This window comes from Periophthalmus magnuspinnatus, chromosome 5 (genome assembly GCF_009829125.3).
Source record: "Periophthalmus magnuspinnatus isolate fPerMag1 chromosome 5, fPerMag1.2.pri, whole genome shotgun sequence".
Classification (NCBI taxonomy): Eukaryota; Metazoa; Chordata; class Actinopteri; order Gobiiformes; family Gobiidae; genus Periophthalmus; species Periophthalmus magnuspinnatus.
The window spans coordinates 26707505-26724645 of NC_047130.1; the positions used below are offsets into that span (position 1 = coordinate 26707505).

The 17141-nt window shown below is 40.3% G+C and overlaps 1 protein-coding gene across 1 annotated transcript in view; it reads left to right on the forward strand.

Moving 5' to 3' along the window:
• Positions 1–17141, forward strand: part of mmp24 (matrix metallopeptidase 24) — a 40465-nt gene that overhangs the window by 963 nt on the left and 22361 nt on the right. The window contains exons 2-5 of the mRNA XM_033966541.2: positions 11572–11720; positions 12098–12214; positions 15797–15896; positions 15987–16191. Coding sequence (XP_033822432.2) covers positions 11572–11720; positions 12098–12214; positions 15797–15896; positions 15987–16191 — 571 coding nt within the window. The remainder of the gene's footprint in view (positions 1–11571; positions 11721–12097; positions 12215–15796; positions 15897–15986; positions 16192–17141) is intronic.

Sequence of the window (17141 nt, forward strand, 5' to 3'; positions counted from 1 at the left end):
TGGTGTGTTCATTTGTGCAGGTGAAGTAACAGGTTAATACACGTTTGTTTTATGTTTTGGATCTGTGGATAAATGCGTCGGCTGTGGTCGTACTACACCAGTGGAGGTGGTGTTCAGTGATGCTTTTGTTGCTAGTGACACTTTCATTCAGACAAAGAGAGCGCCTGTGGCTGTGCTGCTAACACCAGTGTCACACACAAAGCTCTGTTTTTCACGTGAAACCGTCATATTTGATACTCCACCGTAGACTGTGTGTCACACCGGGGGAAATATGTTGTAGAAACGCACACGTGAACAAATGAAATGCACACGTCTCAACATCAAAACAAGAGCCTGGAGTCTGTGGCTCAGACAAAGACTTGTGGCTCTTCTGTTTTTATGAAAACATTTTTAATTTGGTGCTGTGTAGTGTCTGTAAAATATAATAATATAATAATACACTTTTAGTTTTCTTATTTCCTGGACAAAGAACTGATTGATTCAGATACGAACAGCTGCTTCACTGAAACGCGGCGTCTTCTGTGAGTTACATCACACTGTAATTTATTCATGTTAATTAAACACTTATGAAAATGAACCATGAGGATTTTATTGTTGCTGTGATGTTTGTCTTCACAATGTTTTAACGTCTCAAACTTTGCTGTTTAGAATATTTGACTTATTAAGATTAAATCATTGTGCATTTATAGAATTAAACTGAGATGATTTATTATTGTTTTATTATTTATCTGCAGATCAGTGAACGACATTCGACTCGGTAAAAGTGACTTTAAATTTAAATCTGAAATTGTAACTTGGTTTGTTGTGGCTCTTGTAAAATCAGTTGTTTCTTTGTCCAAGGACGGATGCGGATGAACCGTTAGAGTTAATCCTCCGTCTTTCTGAACGTGTGATGTTACTTCTGTGAAGTCATATCCAGCCAATCAGAAGTCTTATTTTTACTGCTGTGTTTTCTTTGTGCTGTTTGTAGAAACTGCACTGAACTACTGGAGCGTCATAAATCATAGACTGAGACATAAAAATCAATCAGAAAGTCTATTTTTAACGTCTTGGTGACAGGTGGAAACAGTTTATGGTTAAAAACATTAACATACATCTTATTTTATATAATTGAGCTTAAACCTGGAGGTGTACGTTTGTGTTTGATGGTCGTCTCGCTGCTCGGTGCCCGGCCGACGTGATTATGTGGAGACACACGGCCCGTTTCTTTTTATGTGAGCTTTGTGACGCTTCGGGCAGCGGCTCCTGTGTGTGAGGAGCAGACCTTGATGTTTGTGAAGCGTCAGAAATAAAAGAGGTTTTGATCATGACTCATTCGTTATTTGATGTTTTGTTGAACTATATGGGTCAGGCCGAGTGAAGCCGTGCAGATCGGTGTGGTGTCGGTGTATTAAGAGAAAGCTCTGTTCAATGTTTCATACAACTGACACTCAAACAGCTGCAGACGTCTCTGAAAACACATCTCTTTACACGTTTGCATTTGCTTTTAGTTTGGTTTCTTTTCAAATGCGCGACGTGTTTCTTCAAAGTGCAGATTCTACGTCTTCCCGATGTTATCAATTGAGATTTGTTCAAGAAATAACAAATCTAAACTGCCCACGTAAGAGTAATTGTCGTCATTGTGCGTCATGAATCAAGCTCTAGTGTCGCTTTGTGCAGCAGGTGAATAATCGTGATATTTGTGACTGAACAAACTGAGTCGAATCCTTCTTGTCCCGCTCTGAATGTCTGTGTTTGGGCTCAAATTCACCAGTGGGACGGAGATTAAAGGGCTGCATTGTGTTTCCCAAAAAAACCTGAAACCAACATGCCGCCGATGGACGTATTTTGTTCGATTTTGGATTATTTTGTTGTTTAAAAACGTGCAGAGGGAAGTGCTTTGTGTTTTTGTGAAGCAGCTTGAAGTATTGGTCAGAAAATTCCGCTTTTTTCCCCATCAGGTTGGTTCTATCGGGCTGTATATTGTTTTAAGTTAGAGCTGAACGATTTGGGAAACAATATCAAACCTTGCATTTGTGATTCACATTTTTTGCTGTTTGTTATTCAGCGTTTCTCTTTTTACTGCAGCTCTATTCTCACATTCATACACTTCCCCACACTCTTTTTTTCGGATGTTTCTGTCATGCTCCGAGTGACTGACAACTGGATTTAACCAACCACAGCGAAGCGTGAACTCTCAGAAGCAGAACACGGCTTTCGTTACCTCTTAATGATGCATGTTGGGAATAGGCCAGAATGAAAACTGAGTCGTTTGACGAGCTCAGACTGCACATTCGGGTCTGAGATGTCTTATTTAACGGCAGGAGAAAGCGTCATGTGAACAGTACGATATTCAGATCTGCAGACGTGGAGAGAACAAAGTATTCAGATTAAAAGCAGCACAACTCTAATAACTAATATGAATCTGTTTTATATGTGGCGGCTTATGCAACGTACAGCTTTCCTCGTATATCTCTGATCCTTTATTAAGCTTGACATGTTGCAATAATGTCATCATCCCTTTAATAGCTACACGCTGCTTATTGGATGTTCCTTCTGTGCTTCCTTTTGCGCTCGTCTTCCCTGTGTTACAAACAAGATGAATCTCTGGCTTCTATTTTTGGAGGAAACAAAGCTCCCTGCGCAACACGAGTCCAGGTTCTTGACTAATTTAAGAGCGGATACTGTACCTGACACTGTACTTTCTGTCTGTGGAGGAGTTTTGTGGTGTTGCATTTAAGCGAAACCATTACAAGCCTAGTAAATGTAGATTATTCTTAATATTTACCTCCAGAAACGCTGATAAATTCCAGGTTTGGTACACTGAAATGCTCCTTGACACATTAATAAAACAAGACAAACGATCTGCTTTTAAATCTTCATGTTGTGTCTATATTTTGGCGACATTAACAGCAGATTTGACAGAAGCGTGCAGATAAATGGAGATAAACGCTGACGTAACTGGCCGAGAGGATGATTATGACGGTCGTTACGCCGCTGTCTTGATGTTTTGTCAGAAGAAAATACCTCTGAATCTCTTTGTACATTTGGGAGTTTGCTTCTCGTCCCAAAAGAATCGTTTCTCTAAACTCCACATTACGCCCGAGTGTAGGAGGCTCAGTGAGGCTGCACAGATGAGACGGGGAACTCCTGAAGATTTTGATGCATTTAAACATTTCGATTCACAAAAACGTTAAATTTTATGGCAAACTTAAGTGCGCTAGTATTTCGTGATAAATTATTCACCAGAGAGACCTTCAGAAAGTTATTTATGCCACATCTACGACTTATTATGAGCTATAATTAAAGTTTGGGCGAAACGTGGAGCAGTGGGTTTCTCGTTTTAACTGTTATCGTTTGGGTCGTTTGGTGAAATCTAGCCGCTGAAACTGTTGAACTGAGATGAGTAGATCTACGTGGGATGATATTGAAGCGTCTAAAGGCCAAAATGAGGCCCACGGAGGTTGAATTTGGCCCTCGCGGAGGTCAGCAAGTCTGAGATTTTAAGAATACAGTGGTCCCTCGTTTATCACGGAGTTATGTTCTAAAAATAACTTTCAATAAACAAAATCCGCGAAGTCACAGCTTTATTTTTACAATTATTCTCTATGTTTTTGTCTGTAAAACCCCTCACCACACACTTTATGCACTTTTCTCACACAGGCGTTAACATTTTCTCACATTTCTCTCTCGTTTAAACTCTCTCAAAGTTCAAACCTTCGTCGGCGTCTTTGTCGGTGCAGAACGTTTCATCGACATTGTGGGTTTTGTCGGGGAGAAAACAAATTGCAAACGTACAGCACTTCAGAGTCACACTGAGATCCAACGTTTATGTAAATTTGTCTGAACACATTCTGTACTGGACAGGAGACACGGCACGGAGGAGACTGATGGACAATGGTCTACAGTCCAACAGCCAATCAGGACGCACAACACAATGGTCTACAGTCCAACAGCCAATCAGGACGCACGACACAATGGTCTACAGTCCAACAGCCAATCAGGACGCACGACACAATGGTCTACAGTCCAACAGCCAATCAGGACGCACAACACAATGCACGTTCATACGCTGTGAAAAAGCATCCAAAATTACACAAAAAAAATCAGCGAGATCGCGAAAGCTGAACCGTGATATAGCGAGGGACAACTTTTATCTATTTTAATTCAATTTTTTAATTCAATTCTTTATTAAAAACACTGTCAAAACATAGGAAACGTCTGTCATGTCTGTATTTGCTAATATTTCAAGTCAATTTAATGATAGAAGAAGTTTTTTTTATGTGCAGACTGTCATTAAATTTGCCCCTCGACTCATTTTCGCACATTCATTTTGACTCGCTGTGGAGAAACTTCGGGCACCCCCCGCTTCTCTCGGGCGATGATGTAATGTGGAAACAGGATTGTAGACGTGTTTTCCAGTCTGCATCTCTACGACCACTGGTAATGGACTGGGGTCGGGTTACAGGCCGCCCTGAGATAGTATGACCTGGAATCGGATCCAAGATTTAGACAAAGCATCAATCTTCTATCTAAGTGTGTTAATGGTAATGTAAATATGCCCAGACAGAGTGCAGCGGGCATCGTCTGTGGGTTATTTATGCATTTATTCACTCATTTATTCAAATGGACAAAGGTTCTTGTGAGTGTCACGCGTGTTCTAAGTGTGTTTTTCACCCTAAACCTTCTGCTCGACCAGCTTAGCGCCGCTCCATCAGTATTTCTTCACAGTACGTGCAAATCTGTGTGTCGTTACTCTTTACGTACATTCTACGGCAGAGGCGTCAAACTCATTTTCACCGAGGGCCACATCAGCAAAATGGCCGCCATCAAGGGCCAGATGTGACTGTGGCAGGATAAATGTCACTAAATGTAAACAAACGTCATGTAAAATAAATGTAACTAATTTTAAACTTGTTAAATAACTGTTTCTGTGTTTATTACTTATTCAAGTTGCAAATATTACGTATCTGTGTATGTGAATTTCCTGATAAAGTGACATTTTTCTTCAGCTCTGCTTCAAAAACAGACTTTTTTAGCCTTTTAATTATTGGACAGTTTGTTGTTTTTCTTGCAGTCTAACTTTTTCATACTTAGCTCCGTGTTTTGTGTCAAAATGTCGACGTAGATTGGACCGACCGCGCCTCATAACACAAAAAACATACAGATTTTCTCCTTTAAGCACAAACTTTATTCACCTTTAGCGTCTTTCTTGAAACTTCCTTCCACGCCCACAGTTTTCCTCTTCCTGAACAATTTGGGATGATTATTTGCAAATATTTCTGTGTCACTTGTTGGGAAAATCTCATTAGTTTATTGTCAGTGCACACATTAAACTCAAGCCTTAATTTACCTTCTCGTGGCCACATAAAATGATGTGGCGGGCTGCATTTGGCCCCTGGGCCTTGAGTTTGACATATGTGTTCTACAGAGATTCATTTTTAATAATTTGCGTGGCTGAGTTGACTAACCTGAGTCTAGTGCGATGGTCTTACTCTCTCCTCGTCCTGGAAGCCATCGATCGTGTGTCCGGTACATGGTTCAGATGTGTGTTTTACTGTTGTTCTGATTTGTGGTCATTGTGTTATGTGATACTCCAGACATGAGCTCATAGCTGCACCCGTCTGTCCCACCTGCGCCCTCACAAAGGCACTCGCGCACTGCAGGGTACATGTTCTAAAACAGGCATTGCTCAGCGTAACCAACTGCAGCGTCGGAGTCTAATTCCTCGATCGATTTTTATGTTGATCGTACAGTTTTGATCAGAAAATAAGAGTTGAGTTTGTGGTTTCAAAGGTTTCAAAGGTCGTCGTGGATAATGTTTCGCAATCCCAGCGTTTCACTTGCAATCTGGAAGTCGTTTTCAACCTAAAACTAATAGTCTAAAGAACTGGAATTAGTCCTGCCCTGGAGAATCTTAATTTCAAAAACGTTCTCCTGATGATTGCCGTTAAAACCTTTCCTGACGTTCTGTTTGTTGTTCTATCCCTGGACCGGTCAGACATGAATAAATGATTAGTCGTCATGGTGAAAGCCCCTTTCTTCTGTCGGGGGTAACCGCAGTAAATTATTCATTCATCTGGAAGAGTTTGATGGTATATTTACAGTTTGTCTTCAGTCACAATAAGTTTGAGTTTGTTGTTTGTTGAGCTTCACCTTCACGGACTTGAGATAATGGGGTTGTGGAGACTGTTTGCACGTCAATAAAAAGGGTGAAATGTTAAATTTTATCCATCGATTCAACGTAAAAATCTACCAACGTACTTTGTCAATGACTGGAAGTGGGAACCATGAGTTAGACGGGGAATCTTAACCCTAAAGAAACACCATTTGTTGAAAAATTACAGCTTAAATATAAAAAAAAAGAAACCCACTTAAACAAACTCTTGCACATTCACCACATCCAAACTGTGACTAAACTGAGGCTAGACCCGAAAATACCCAGGACTAGACCAGGATTAAACCTTGAACAAGAGCTTAAACACGAGCTTGAACCAGGACGAAATCAAAACAAGTGTGAACGTGGATTATCCTCTTCAGTCACGTCTCCACTGAGTCCTGCTGCTCACGTCCAAATGTCACAAACCAGACCCAACGTTTGTGCTGGTGATCCATCGAGAATCAAGGTGTACGCTCTGTTATTAGTGCTAAAAACGTCTTTTTTATTACGCTATTTAACGTAATGAAGAATGCACCAGTAATCTTTGTCAGTACAGCTCAGGTTTGACAACTTCCATCAGTGTTTCTCCCAGTTTATTTCAATGTTGTGACACTGTTTCTACATCGAGTTATTCATAAATGTACACGCACTAATTGTTTTCATAGGTTTTACCCCTAAAATCCTCCTTAATTCAACACTATTATTTGTTTTTGTGAAATGTACTCTTGCCCGTGACTCTTTACGGCGACACAAAAGCTTAAATTTTCTATAGAACTAAAGTCTAAAAATAGTGAAGATGTAAATTGAAGCTTTCATTGTCTGCGTCGCTATTTGCTGAAGCAGTGACATCCTGACTTCAGGCCTGCCCAAAATAACTTCAATGCATTAAGACATGTGTCTGACTCTGGCATTTTTAATGAGTGAGTCAAGATAAGAAAGATTCCAGTGAGACGCAGAGACGCGACAAACTCTCCTGTCTTTTCCACAGTGAAGAAACACTTTTATTCTTTTAATTCAGGCCTGTTTCTGCGTTTTTAGCACATCGATTGTTGGACTTAAATCTGCAACACAGGTTTGTTTGGGTCGACCATGCTTTTTAGAACATGCACAGAGCTTTATTAGAGTAAGATTTGTCCAGTTGACAGATTTAACTTCGTTGTTTGCTATGGATCAGACCTGGACGACTGAGGGTCTACACAGACACAGAGCTTTATTATTATAAATGAAGAGGACACAACACAAATGTTACCACACGCCTCTTTTATTCAGTTTGTAGTAACCACCCAGGACCTGGCAACTTATTTTGGGTTGTACGATACACATTTTTAACTCTACAAGGTCCTGATGTCCACATATGAGGACATTATACTGCCCCTTAGTGGCCACAGAAGAGTATAACACATTATACTCGAGGGGTCAGTGTGTGGAACAACCTGGATGATAAATTAAAAAGCTGCTACTCGATAGAAGCATTTAAAAAGAGGTTTAAAGCATTTTTGAACATTACAGGACTCAGAAATGTCGTGGTTTGTAGTTTTTCTTTTGTTACATATTTAGTCACATGTTGTAGAACTGATGCTGCTTTTCTTTGAATTCTTGTATTATTAAAATGGGTGGTTATACGTTTGTGTTGTTTTTTTACTTCAGCCTAAACTCTTTCGGTCATGATAGAAATGTTTTGTACAACCTTATACAAGTTGAATAACGTTTGATTTGAATGTAATGACCAAATAAATACATTTTACTTTACTAAAATTGTACTTTTTACTTTCTTAAAGGCTCATGTCCGCTCCTGTCTTTCTCATTTTGTTTTTACTCAGGAAGAATGTTGTTTCCACGCACTTAATTAATGCTTTTTTTGCAAATCACTATTCAAATATGACTTTATTGTTTCGATCAAAATCAGTGAAAAGTAGAACAAATGTCCTCATACGTGACATAATGTTTCTCATAGTGTAAAAAAATGTAACTCTTTATTATTTAAATCAGCCCAAAAAACAAAGAAATTAATAAAGCCATGCAAGAGTTCAGGTCTTAGGAGGTTAAAGCAGTTTTGTGTATGAGTTGGTAGTAAATTCAGATTATATTATTGGGGGAAAAGTATAAAAATTGGTCCTAAATGTATCAGCAGAACCAATCGGCCACTGTAAACCGTCAGTAACAGTATTTATTCTCTATCGATGCAGTTATATCGAGCTAAACTAATGGATTAGACATTTTAACATTATTCTAACATTATTCAAACAAACATGAATCACATCCAGTATATTTTTATTACCACAGCACAATCCAACAGGCCAGACACCAGTGGAGATAAATATCACTGCGTTTTGTCCTGGGGCTCAGTGTGTTTTTATTTGTGTCTGAGTAAAGCGTCATTCAATTACAAAGAGGAGATTTATGTCGTGTTGTCACCGAGCTGCCGACATGTGACTTTTAATTGGATCTTACACAGACATTTGTCAACTTCTCCGGCCGTTCCCTTTGTGCGGACTGTTGTGATAAAAGCAGATTAGACGCACAAACTGAATACGTGGAGCCGATGTGTGCACATGCAGAGAAATGAGTTAAAATGATTCGCCTCATGCAAACGTAATTTAGTATGCACGGGTTTATAGGATCGTGTGTCTTGAAGCAGGCGAACGTTCTCCAACCACAACACACATGGGAATCTGAATGATGTTTTTCCCTTTTATGTGGGTCAACAAGTCTTATTAGTTGGGTTATTTGGCTTAAAACTACTCACTCAGTTCATTTTTATGTTTCCCTATTTAGATTTTCCCCCAAAACCCATAGATTGATATAAAGTTTTCATGTTTTTTCATATATTTCTTCATTATTCCAAACCTTTTTTTAATAACGACATTTATTTTACTCTCTGAAAAACAACTGTCTCCAGATAAACTCAGACAAAACTCAGGTCATAAAACACAGAGAAAGTGTCAGCGTCACCTCCAGTCTCTGTCTCTAAAACCTTCAAATCAGGAGAGAAATCTAGAGGTAATAATGGACTCAGACTTGAACTTTAACAGACACATCAAATCAGTAACATCTGCAGCTTTTTACATCTAAAAACACGTCAAAAATCAAAGGTAAACTGTCAAAACCAGACTCAGACTTATCCTGCGTTTGTGTCCAGTAGATTAGACGACTGTAACGTCCTGATCACTGGACTCTCCAAACGAGACTTAAGACAGAACAGAACATCCAGAACATCCAGAGCATCCAGAACATCCAGAACATCCAGAACATCCAGAACACTGCTGCTCGGGTCAGGACTAGAACCAGGAAGTACTTCACACATGTGTCCTGTGGCTCAGGTCTAGAAAGTACTTCACACCAGGACTAAACCAGGACTAAACCAGGACTGAACCAGTACTGAACCAGGACTAAACCAGGACTAAAACAGGACTAAACCAGGACTAAACCAGGACTAAACCAGGACTAAACCAGGCCTAAACCAGGACTAAACCAGGACTAAACCAGGACTAAACCAGGACTAAACCAGGACTGAACCAGGACTAAACCAGGACTAAAACAGGACTAAACCAGGTCTAAACCAGGACTGAACCAGGCCTAAACCAGCTCTAAACCAGGACTAAACCAGGACTAAACCAGGACTGAACCAGGACTGAACCAGGACTAAACCAGGACTAAACCAGGTCTAAACCAGGACTAAACCAGGACTGAACATGGAGAATGAGTGCTTCATTTTTCTGCAGTTTAAACCTGGATCATTCTTGCTGAAGATGTGACTCAGGCCTCGACTTTGACAATGTTTAAGTCCAGACTCTGTTCTGTTTATCTGCTGTGACTGAAAGGGGTTTATTCTGCACTTTTCTCCTTTAATGCTAATTTCATGATGATTATTTATGTTTTGATTGGTCGTATTGTCATTTAAATGTCTTTCTTATTCTGTAAAACACTTCGAATTACCTTGTCCTGTACAAATAAACTCGCCTTTCTTTTAAAAACACCACATAAATGACGTTGCGCCCGGTCGCGGTGGTGCGTCCCTCCGTCGTGGTCACGCTGCTCGCCCTCACACACACAAACGCCGGCGCACACACTCTGAAACATTAATGAGCCCATGTAGAGCGACTCTCCCCTCCCCCTCGTCATGTCCACACACCTCCTCTGGCTCCGCTGGTCCTGTTTTATCTTTTAACCACTTTCCTCTATCGTCTCTCGGCGTTTCTCTGGAGGTTACGCTGCTGTAATGTCATATTGAACAGATAAGAGGAGCTGCCTGCTGGAAAATACAGCTTAATTTAAATTATCCGTGGAGCCTGTTTTCATTGACTTAAGATCATATTATATTTAGATTTTGCATAGATTGTTCTGTGAAAAGAGTAACCAAAAAGTAGAGGTGCAAAGTCTTAAAGGAGCGATGCAAGAAACACAAATATTCAGCTTTTTAATATTCACAACATAAAGTTTTTGTACTTGCAGACTTACAGTGCTCAAATAAGAATACTGAAGTACAAATGAAAGTACAGTGTCGGAAAATACTCTGAACGTGTCCTGCTGTAGACATTTAATGGTGTAGATTGTAAAACTGCAACACACAAGAAAATACAAGCACATTACAGTCATATTTACGCATTTCTATGAACAAAAACCATGCAGAGCTACACAAAACATATAGCAGCTTATTAAAATACAGTATGTGCACAACACCAGCCCAAAAGTAGCTATAACTAGCATCACGCTAACGTAAATGTAAAATTCCGTAGACACGTCAGCTCCACTAGCGTCATTCACTTCTGCGTAAATCAACCCAAATGAGTCCACAGAATGAGCCAACGTGTTATAAAGCCACAATACTCACAGACAGATATTTAAACGGGGTCAAACGACAGTCCACCGGGGTCAAACACAGTGAAATGAAACAATAAGGCAGCTACGGTGGCTCTAAACAGACACATTAAATCAAAAACTCTTGTCAACACTGTTTTTGTCCACTGGAGGCAGAACAGGCTCAGTATTTTACCTTTTCCTGTTGTTTTTTCCAGTCCCAAACGTCTCTGTGTGTCCCTCAGTCGTCCTGATCCATCGTAAAAGCCAAAGTAAAATCTGTCAACTGGACAAAAAGTTGTAGGAGTGAAGACGTTTGGCTGCTCTTCTTCAGCTCTGGTCACATTGCTGCTGGACACTGCCTTATATCTGTCTATTGTTTACAGTTTCAGCCTGAACGGGCCTTCTTGCTAGCTCTACTGTCCTCTTTGTTTCCTTTGTTTGCTTTGGGTCTGAGTGTGGAGTTATATACGAGGGAAAGGTGATGTCTAACGCCCCATTCCTGTTCAAAGAGAGCCCCAAACGTGGATAAACGTGGTGTTGAATCAAAACAATCATCTTAAACCACCTCTTTATGTAATTTCGCATCTTTTAGCTTTTATTTCTGCGTGACGCCATATTCCTTGTGTTTTCAGACTTGGTTAAAGACTTATGGGTACCTGCTGCCCCACGACGTGCGCACTTCAGACCTGCGGCAGGAGAAGTCCATGCAGTCTGCGGTGGCGGCCATGCAGCGCTTCTACGGGATTCCAGTGACCGGGATCCTGGACGAGAGAACTATAGAGTGAGTCCACGTCTGGCGCTGATACACGTGAACCTTTTGAAACGATAAAATGAATGAATTAAAGGTGGAAAACATATGTAATTATTGTTTTAAGGATATGCACAATGTGAAAATTGGGTTTATTGTGTTGGAATAATCTGAAAATGCTTTAAAAAGAGCTGATTAAAAATAAAATCAGTGCTTTTCTTCCCATTCGGTTACAAGCTTAAATAAGAAAAAAAAATTGAAATGTGGGTTAAGTTTACTGGATCCAAGCGCTCATTAATCTGCACGAAATAAATACACTAATTAAATGAAAATGGAACAAATATTTAATCTCTTAAACAGTATATTTCTGTACTTTTTTGTGTTAATTTTACTGTTTCGGTTGTGTCCAGGTGGATGAGGAGGCCGCGCTGTGGAGTACCCGACCACCCCCATCAGAGCCGCAAACAGAGGAATAAACGCTACGCTCTGACGGGACAGAAATGGAGGGACAAGAAGATCTCATACAGGTACAGGCCGCTCCTGAATCTGAATTTACAAACAGATGATGTGCGTCCGTTCGTACTTCAGCTGTGCCCGTCCCGGTTTCGTCCTCTTGTTTCTCTCCAGCTCAGTTTCTTTATCTTTGTGGATGCATTTCTGTGGTTTTGATCACTGTAACTGCAGATCAGAGGATTACCCCAAACAATGCCCCTATTATGTTATGTTATGTACAACTATTCTGTATTGAACTGACATTTAGTTTACAATTAAGTCTTCAGTTATATTTTACATAAAAATGTCGTAACGTCTGACAGGAGGGACCAAAAAGACAGAACCCGGGTAAAGATTTAACAGTGTTTATTTATTTATACGTCAAAAAGAGCCAAGCAGCGAGTACCACAGAGATACACGGACGATCTGGCGCTGGGTGTCAGGTCCTGGCTCCTCTTCTCCTCCCCAGGTGCAGCTGATTGTAGATTAGCTCCAGGTGTGTGTGGGAGGAGCCAAGATCTCCACCCCAGCTCCAGGCTCAGACGCAGAAGGGAAGGGAGAAAGACCAAAAAAAGGCAGGACCGACAGGGATTATGACAAAAAAAAGTTAAATATCTCTTAATGACATTATTATTATTATTATTATTATTATTATTTATGTTTAATTAATTGTATTTATTTATTTTTTATTTTATTTATTTACTTTTTTTTTTTTTTAGCTCATCTATATTCTCTATACCTTCTTTTCTCATTTCCAGTTTAGTAGTACTAGCGCTTTCCTCTGCCGTCTCCACCGTACCCCTCCAAAATCATGGAAATATCACACCCACAAACACACACACGCACACACAAAACACACACACAACACAGACTTGTCACATACAATTGTAAATATCTGTTACGTCTATAAACCCTGTTACGTCTTGGTTTGTTTTGGTTTGTCACAACTGTATCTGTCACTATGTTGGGCTGTTTTGCATTAAAAAAAAAAGAAATAAATTAATAAAAAATGAAAAAGATAAGGGTTAAAGAGTGGAGTGGTTGCCATAGCTATAATAAATAATAATAAATAAATAAATAGTAATAAATCAATAGTGATGCCAGTCATTTAAATGTAGTATTATTATTCTGTCCTGTTTTCTCTTGTCCGTCCACACCGTCCGTCTCGAGGCTTTGTTGGTTTAATGTAAATTTCCAGAACGCTCCTGGGACAGTGAAGACATCCCAGCGTCGTGGCTTCTTCTCTTTTTTTTCTCTGGAGTATTTACATAACCCTGGGGCTCGCTCCTCTCCTCTTTCCTCATGTGAATGCCTCTTTACTGCAGATATAGTGTTACACGTGCTATCAGCTGTCACGCACATGAGCCTAATCATATTTTACATCTTTACTCCTTTTACCGCGCCGCCAGCTCGTCTTCAGAGTAACATCGGTCCTCAGTCGGGGCGTGTGTTTCCAGGACAGGGCCAAAGCAGAACAGGGTGTTGAATTCACACTTATTTTATCTGTTTTTTATCAGTTGGATTCTCAAAATATTACTAATCGCAAATGGAAAAGATGTTTTATAATAGATGGTAATAAAGTTGTATTCTGTCTGTTTGAATCCATAATGTGCAAAAAACAAACTCACGTCTAACACTGTGGTCGACTTGATAATAATAATGTAATCTGCTCCAGCTTGTGTTTTTAATGTTCTGTAAACTCTTATTTTTATAATTAGAGAGAAAATGGCTTTCAACATCTATTCCTTGAACTTAAACTACACAGACATTTTAATCATTGAGAATAAATGGTCAAATTTGTTCCTCTAAAGTCTTGAATCTGCACTGGAGATGATTTAAAACACTTCATTTAAGCTCGTCTTTGGCCATATGCAACGACTGAATCTTGATAAATATTTGGTTAAGTGCTTTGTCACAACGACACTTTTTATTTTATTGTTAAACACTTCCAAAAACCCTGCGTTTCCCCTTTTCTTCTCTGTGTCCAGCCCTTTGACACTCTGAGCTGCTCTTGTCTCGGGACAGACTGTGTTGTGAACAGCAGAGTCGTGTTTAACTTGACCTCAGCCTGTCGGGGGCCGCTGAGGGCACTTCTAACTGTCTTTAGTGCCTCGGACTCAACACTTAAGGTGTTGAAGAGTGGAGTAAAGGAGCTGTAGCCTTCTGCTCACTTCAAATGATCACACTCTACTGCTCCTGCTGAAGCTGCAGGATTATGCAAGCGTGCGTCTTTAAATGAGAGTTTCCTCCAGCGCCCTGGGACAGGAGTGTGGTGCAGAGGAGAAATCACAAACGTTTAAATGGCCCACTGATTATTTGGACATATTTTCTGCCTGCTAAGCAAGATCAGAACTTCACTTCTGTAAGGATTATTGTTTTTGCTGGATTTTAAAGTTCCATTGGTTCAAGTCTGAGCCACATTCTCTGAAAATAAAAAGAAACTCAGGAGTCAGGACTTACTCTGAAAATGATGAAGTAGACGGTTCAATTCACTCGGCCAAAGCAGAACTGCAGCTTTTTATAAACCAAGAGGATGGAAGGTTTAGCTAATACAGAGTTTATCTTATATAGAGTTTAGTTTATCCAGTGCGAGTTTACACGACTGACTGTTTATGAAGAGCTGTTTTTGTGGAGATCAGGCATATGTCATTTTAAGATAATGTTTCTCATAAACATGAATATAATAAGAAGATTTAGCACATTTTTGTAGCACAAGGACGTGTTTTATGAGGAGGATCATATTTATTTACAGCTGTGGTATAATGTGGCATTTAACTGTTTAATTGTCATTGATCATTACTGTTAGAGCAGTTCACAGCTTCTACTTAAGTGCTGGAGGTAATAAAGACTTTTCCGTCACTGTGGACTATGATACGATCCTTTCCGTCTTTTCTTTTCTGCTCGTATCTGGTTTGCTGCTGCTGTTCTGCTCAAAGTTTTATCTGTGCTTCAAAGAGTTTTCCAGAAGCCACATGAAAATGGAAAGCTCGATGACACATATAATGATGTTCACCTCACAGTAAAGATATCGGTGACTTCTCCTCTGCAATTACTCACTGACGAGCCTTGTTCTTCCTCTTTGAGCTGTGTGCAACTCACTGAAACTGGTCCGCTCCTTTTCCTTTGGTCAACACGAGGTTACTGCATAATGAGCGGATAATACGCCGCTGCCGAGTTAATAGATGTTGATTTGAATATGATTTAAGTGGGAAAACACTGCGTGGTTTTGGTGTTTCTCTCCAACTGTTCGAGCTCTTTTGTTTAAGTATTTGCTTTTGAGTTTTTGTTGTCGCTGGTTGTGTTTTTTCTTTTGAAATTATAACAAATTATAAACATTTGAATTAGAAATGAGGGAGTAATCTAACTGTGAACTGAAGAAGCTGCTTGGACGAGTGGTCAAACGTTTTCGCTTACAAAATTTTCGTCCAACTGACAGAATAATTGTGCGTCTTTTGAGCTAATCTAAGAATGCCATTATTATTCACTGTTTAAATGTACTAAATCCTGTCTGTACGCAGCATAAAAACTCTAAACGCTTAAACCAAATGTCTCCAGTTTTAGATGTTTTAATTCTCCCTCTGTTCATGGACTCATTTTCTCGTCTTTCTTTTCCGCAGCATATCAAACTTCACCCCTAAAGTCGGGGAGAAGGACACGCAGAGAGCCATCCGACAGGCCTTCAACGTGTGGCAGGCCGTCACGCCACTCTCCTTCCAGGTCTTTCTCTCTCGCCGTTTCATACATGCAGCGGAGCGTATCTGTTTCTCTTCACCTCTGACCCTTGGGCTTTGTGGACATGTCTTACAGGAAGTGCCCTATTCAGAGATCAAAAACGAGGGCAAAGAAGCCGACATCATGATCTTCTTTGCCTCGGGTTTCCATGGTGACAGCTCTCCGTTCGACGGCGAGGGGGGATTCTTGGCTCACGCCTACTTCCCCGGCGCTGGAATCGGAGGAGACACACACTTTGACTCAGACGAGCCCTGGACTCTGGGGAACGCCAACCACGACGGTAAGACACGTGTTCTGCACCAGAGCGTACGCTGTCAGGAGGGTGAAACATAAGCAACTCACGTACTTCTCACACTGAGCGCTGGACGCCCCAGGACCCCAGACCGACTGACGCCCCAGGACCCCAGACCCCAGGCCGGCTGGCGCCCCAAGACCCCAGACCTACTGACGCCCCAAGACCCCAGACCGACTGACGCCCCAGGACCCCAGACCTACTGATACCCCAAGACCCTAGAGCTACTGACGCCCCAGGACCACAGAGCTACTGATGCCCCAGGACCCCAGGCCGGCTGGCGCTCTTTGACTCCAGACCGAAGCCCAAATCAAAGCCCCAAAAAGGAACTTTTTAGCCCCAAAAATAGATTAAAATGAAAGCATGTTTTGTTGTTTTGGTTTTTTTTTTTTTTTTATTTGTCTTGTTTTTTTAATATTGTTATAGCTCTGAAAAAAACAAAAAACAAAAAAAAAAAAAAAAAAAAAAAAAGGATCCTTACTATGGGGTATGTAAAAATACTGAAATATCGATATATCATATGGTTTCATTTAACAATGCAGTATAAATATTGTGGGCTGCTATATCGATATATCGGCAAGTGCATTTTTTTATATATTTGACCAAATTATTCCGTCGCAGTGTTACATTTGTGCGGCTCGTTTAGAGGAAATAAAATCGTCTGTGCAACATTTGACATTTGATTCATTGTTTTGTTGATTAAAATCGGTTTATTTCATATTAACTTTGGTTTAACAAAGTCTTTTAGCGTCACAGTCGTTTTAGTCGATATGTTTTGCTCGTTCAGAGTCGTTAAACTGCACATGTCTCTGTGTAAATGTAAATGTGGGGCTCATACTTCACTGTGTCGTGGCCTTTGTATCGAGGTTTGTTTTGTATTGGCAACTTCTTAAAAATACCCAGCACTAGTCATAAATTTGTTGAAGATATGATGTAAA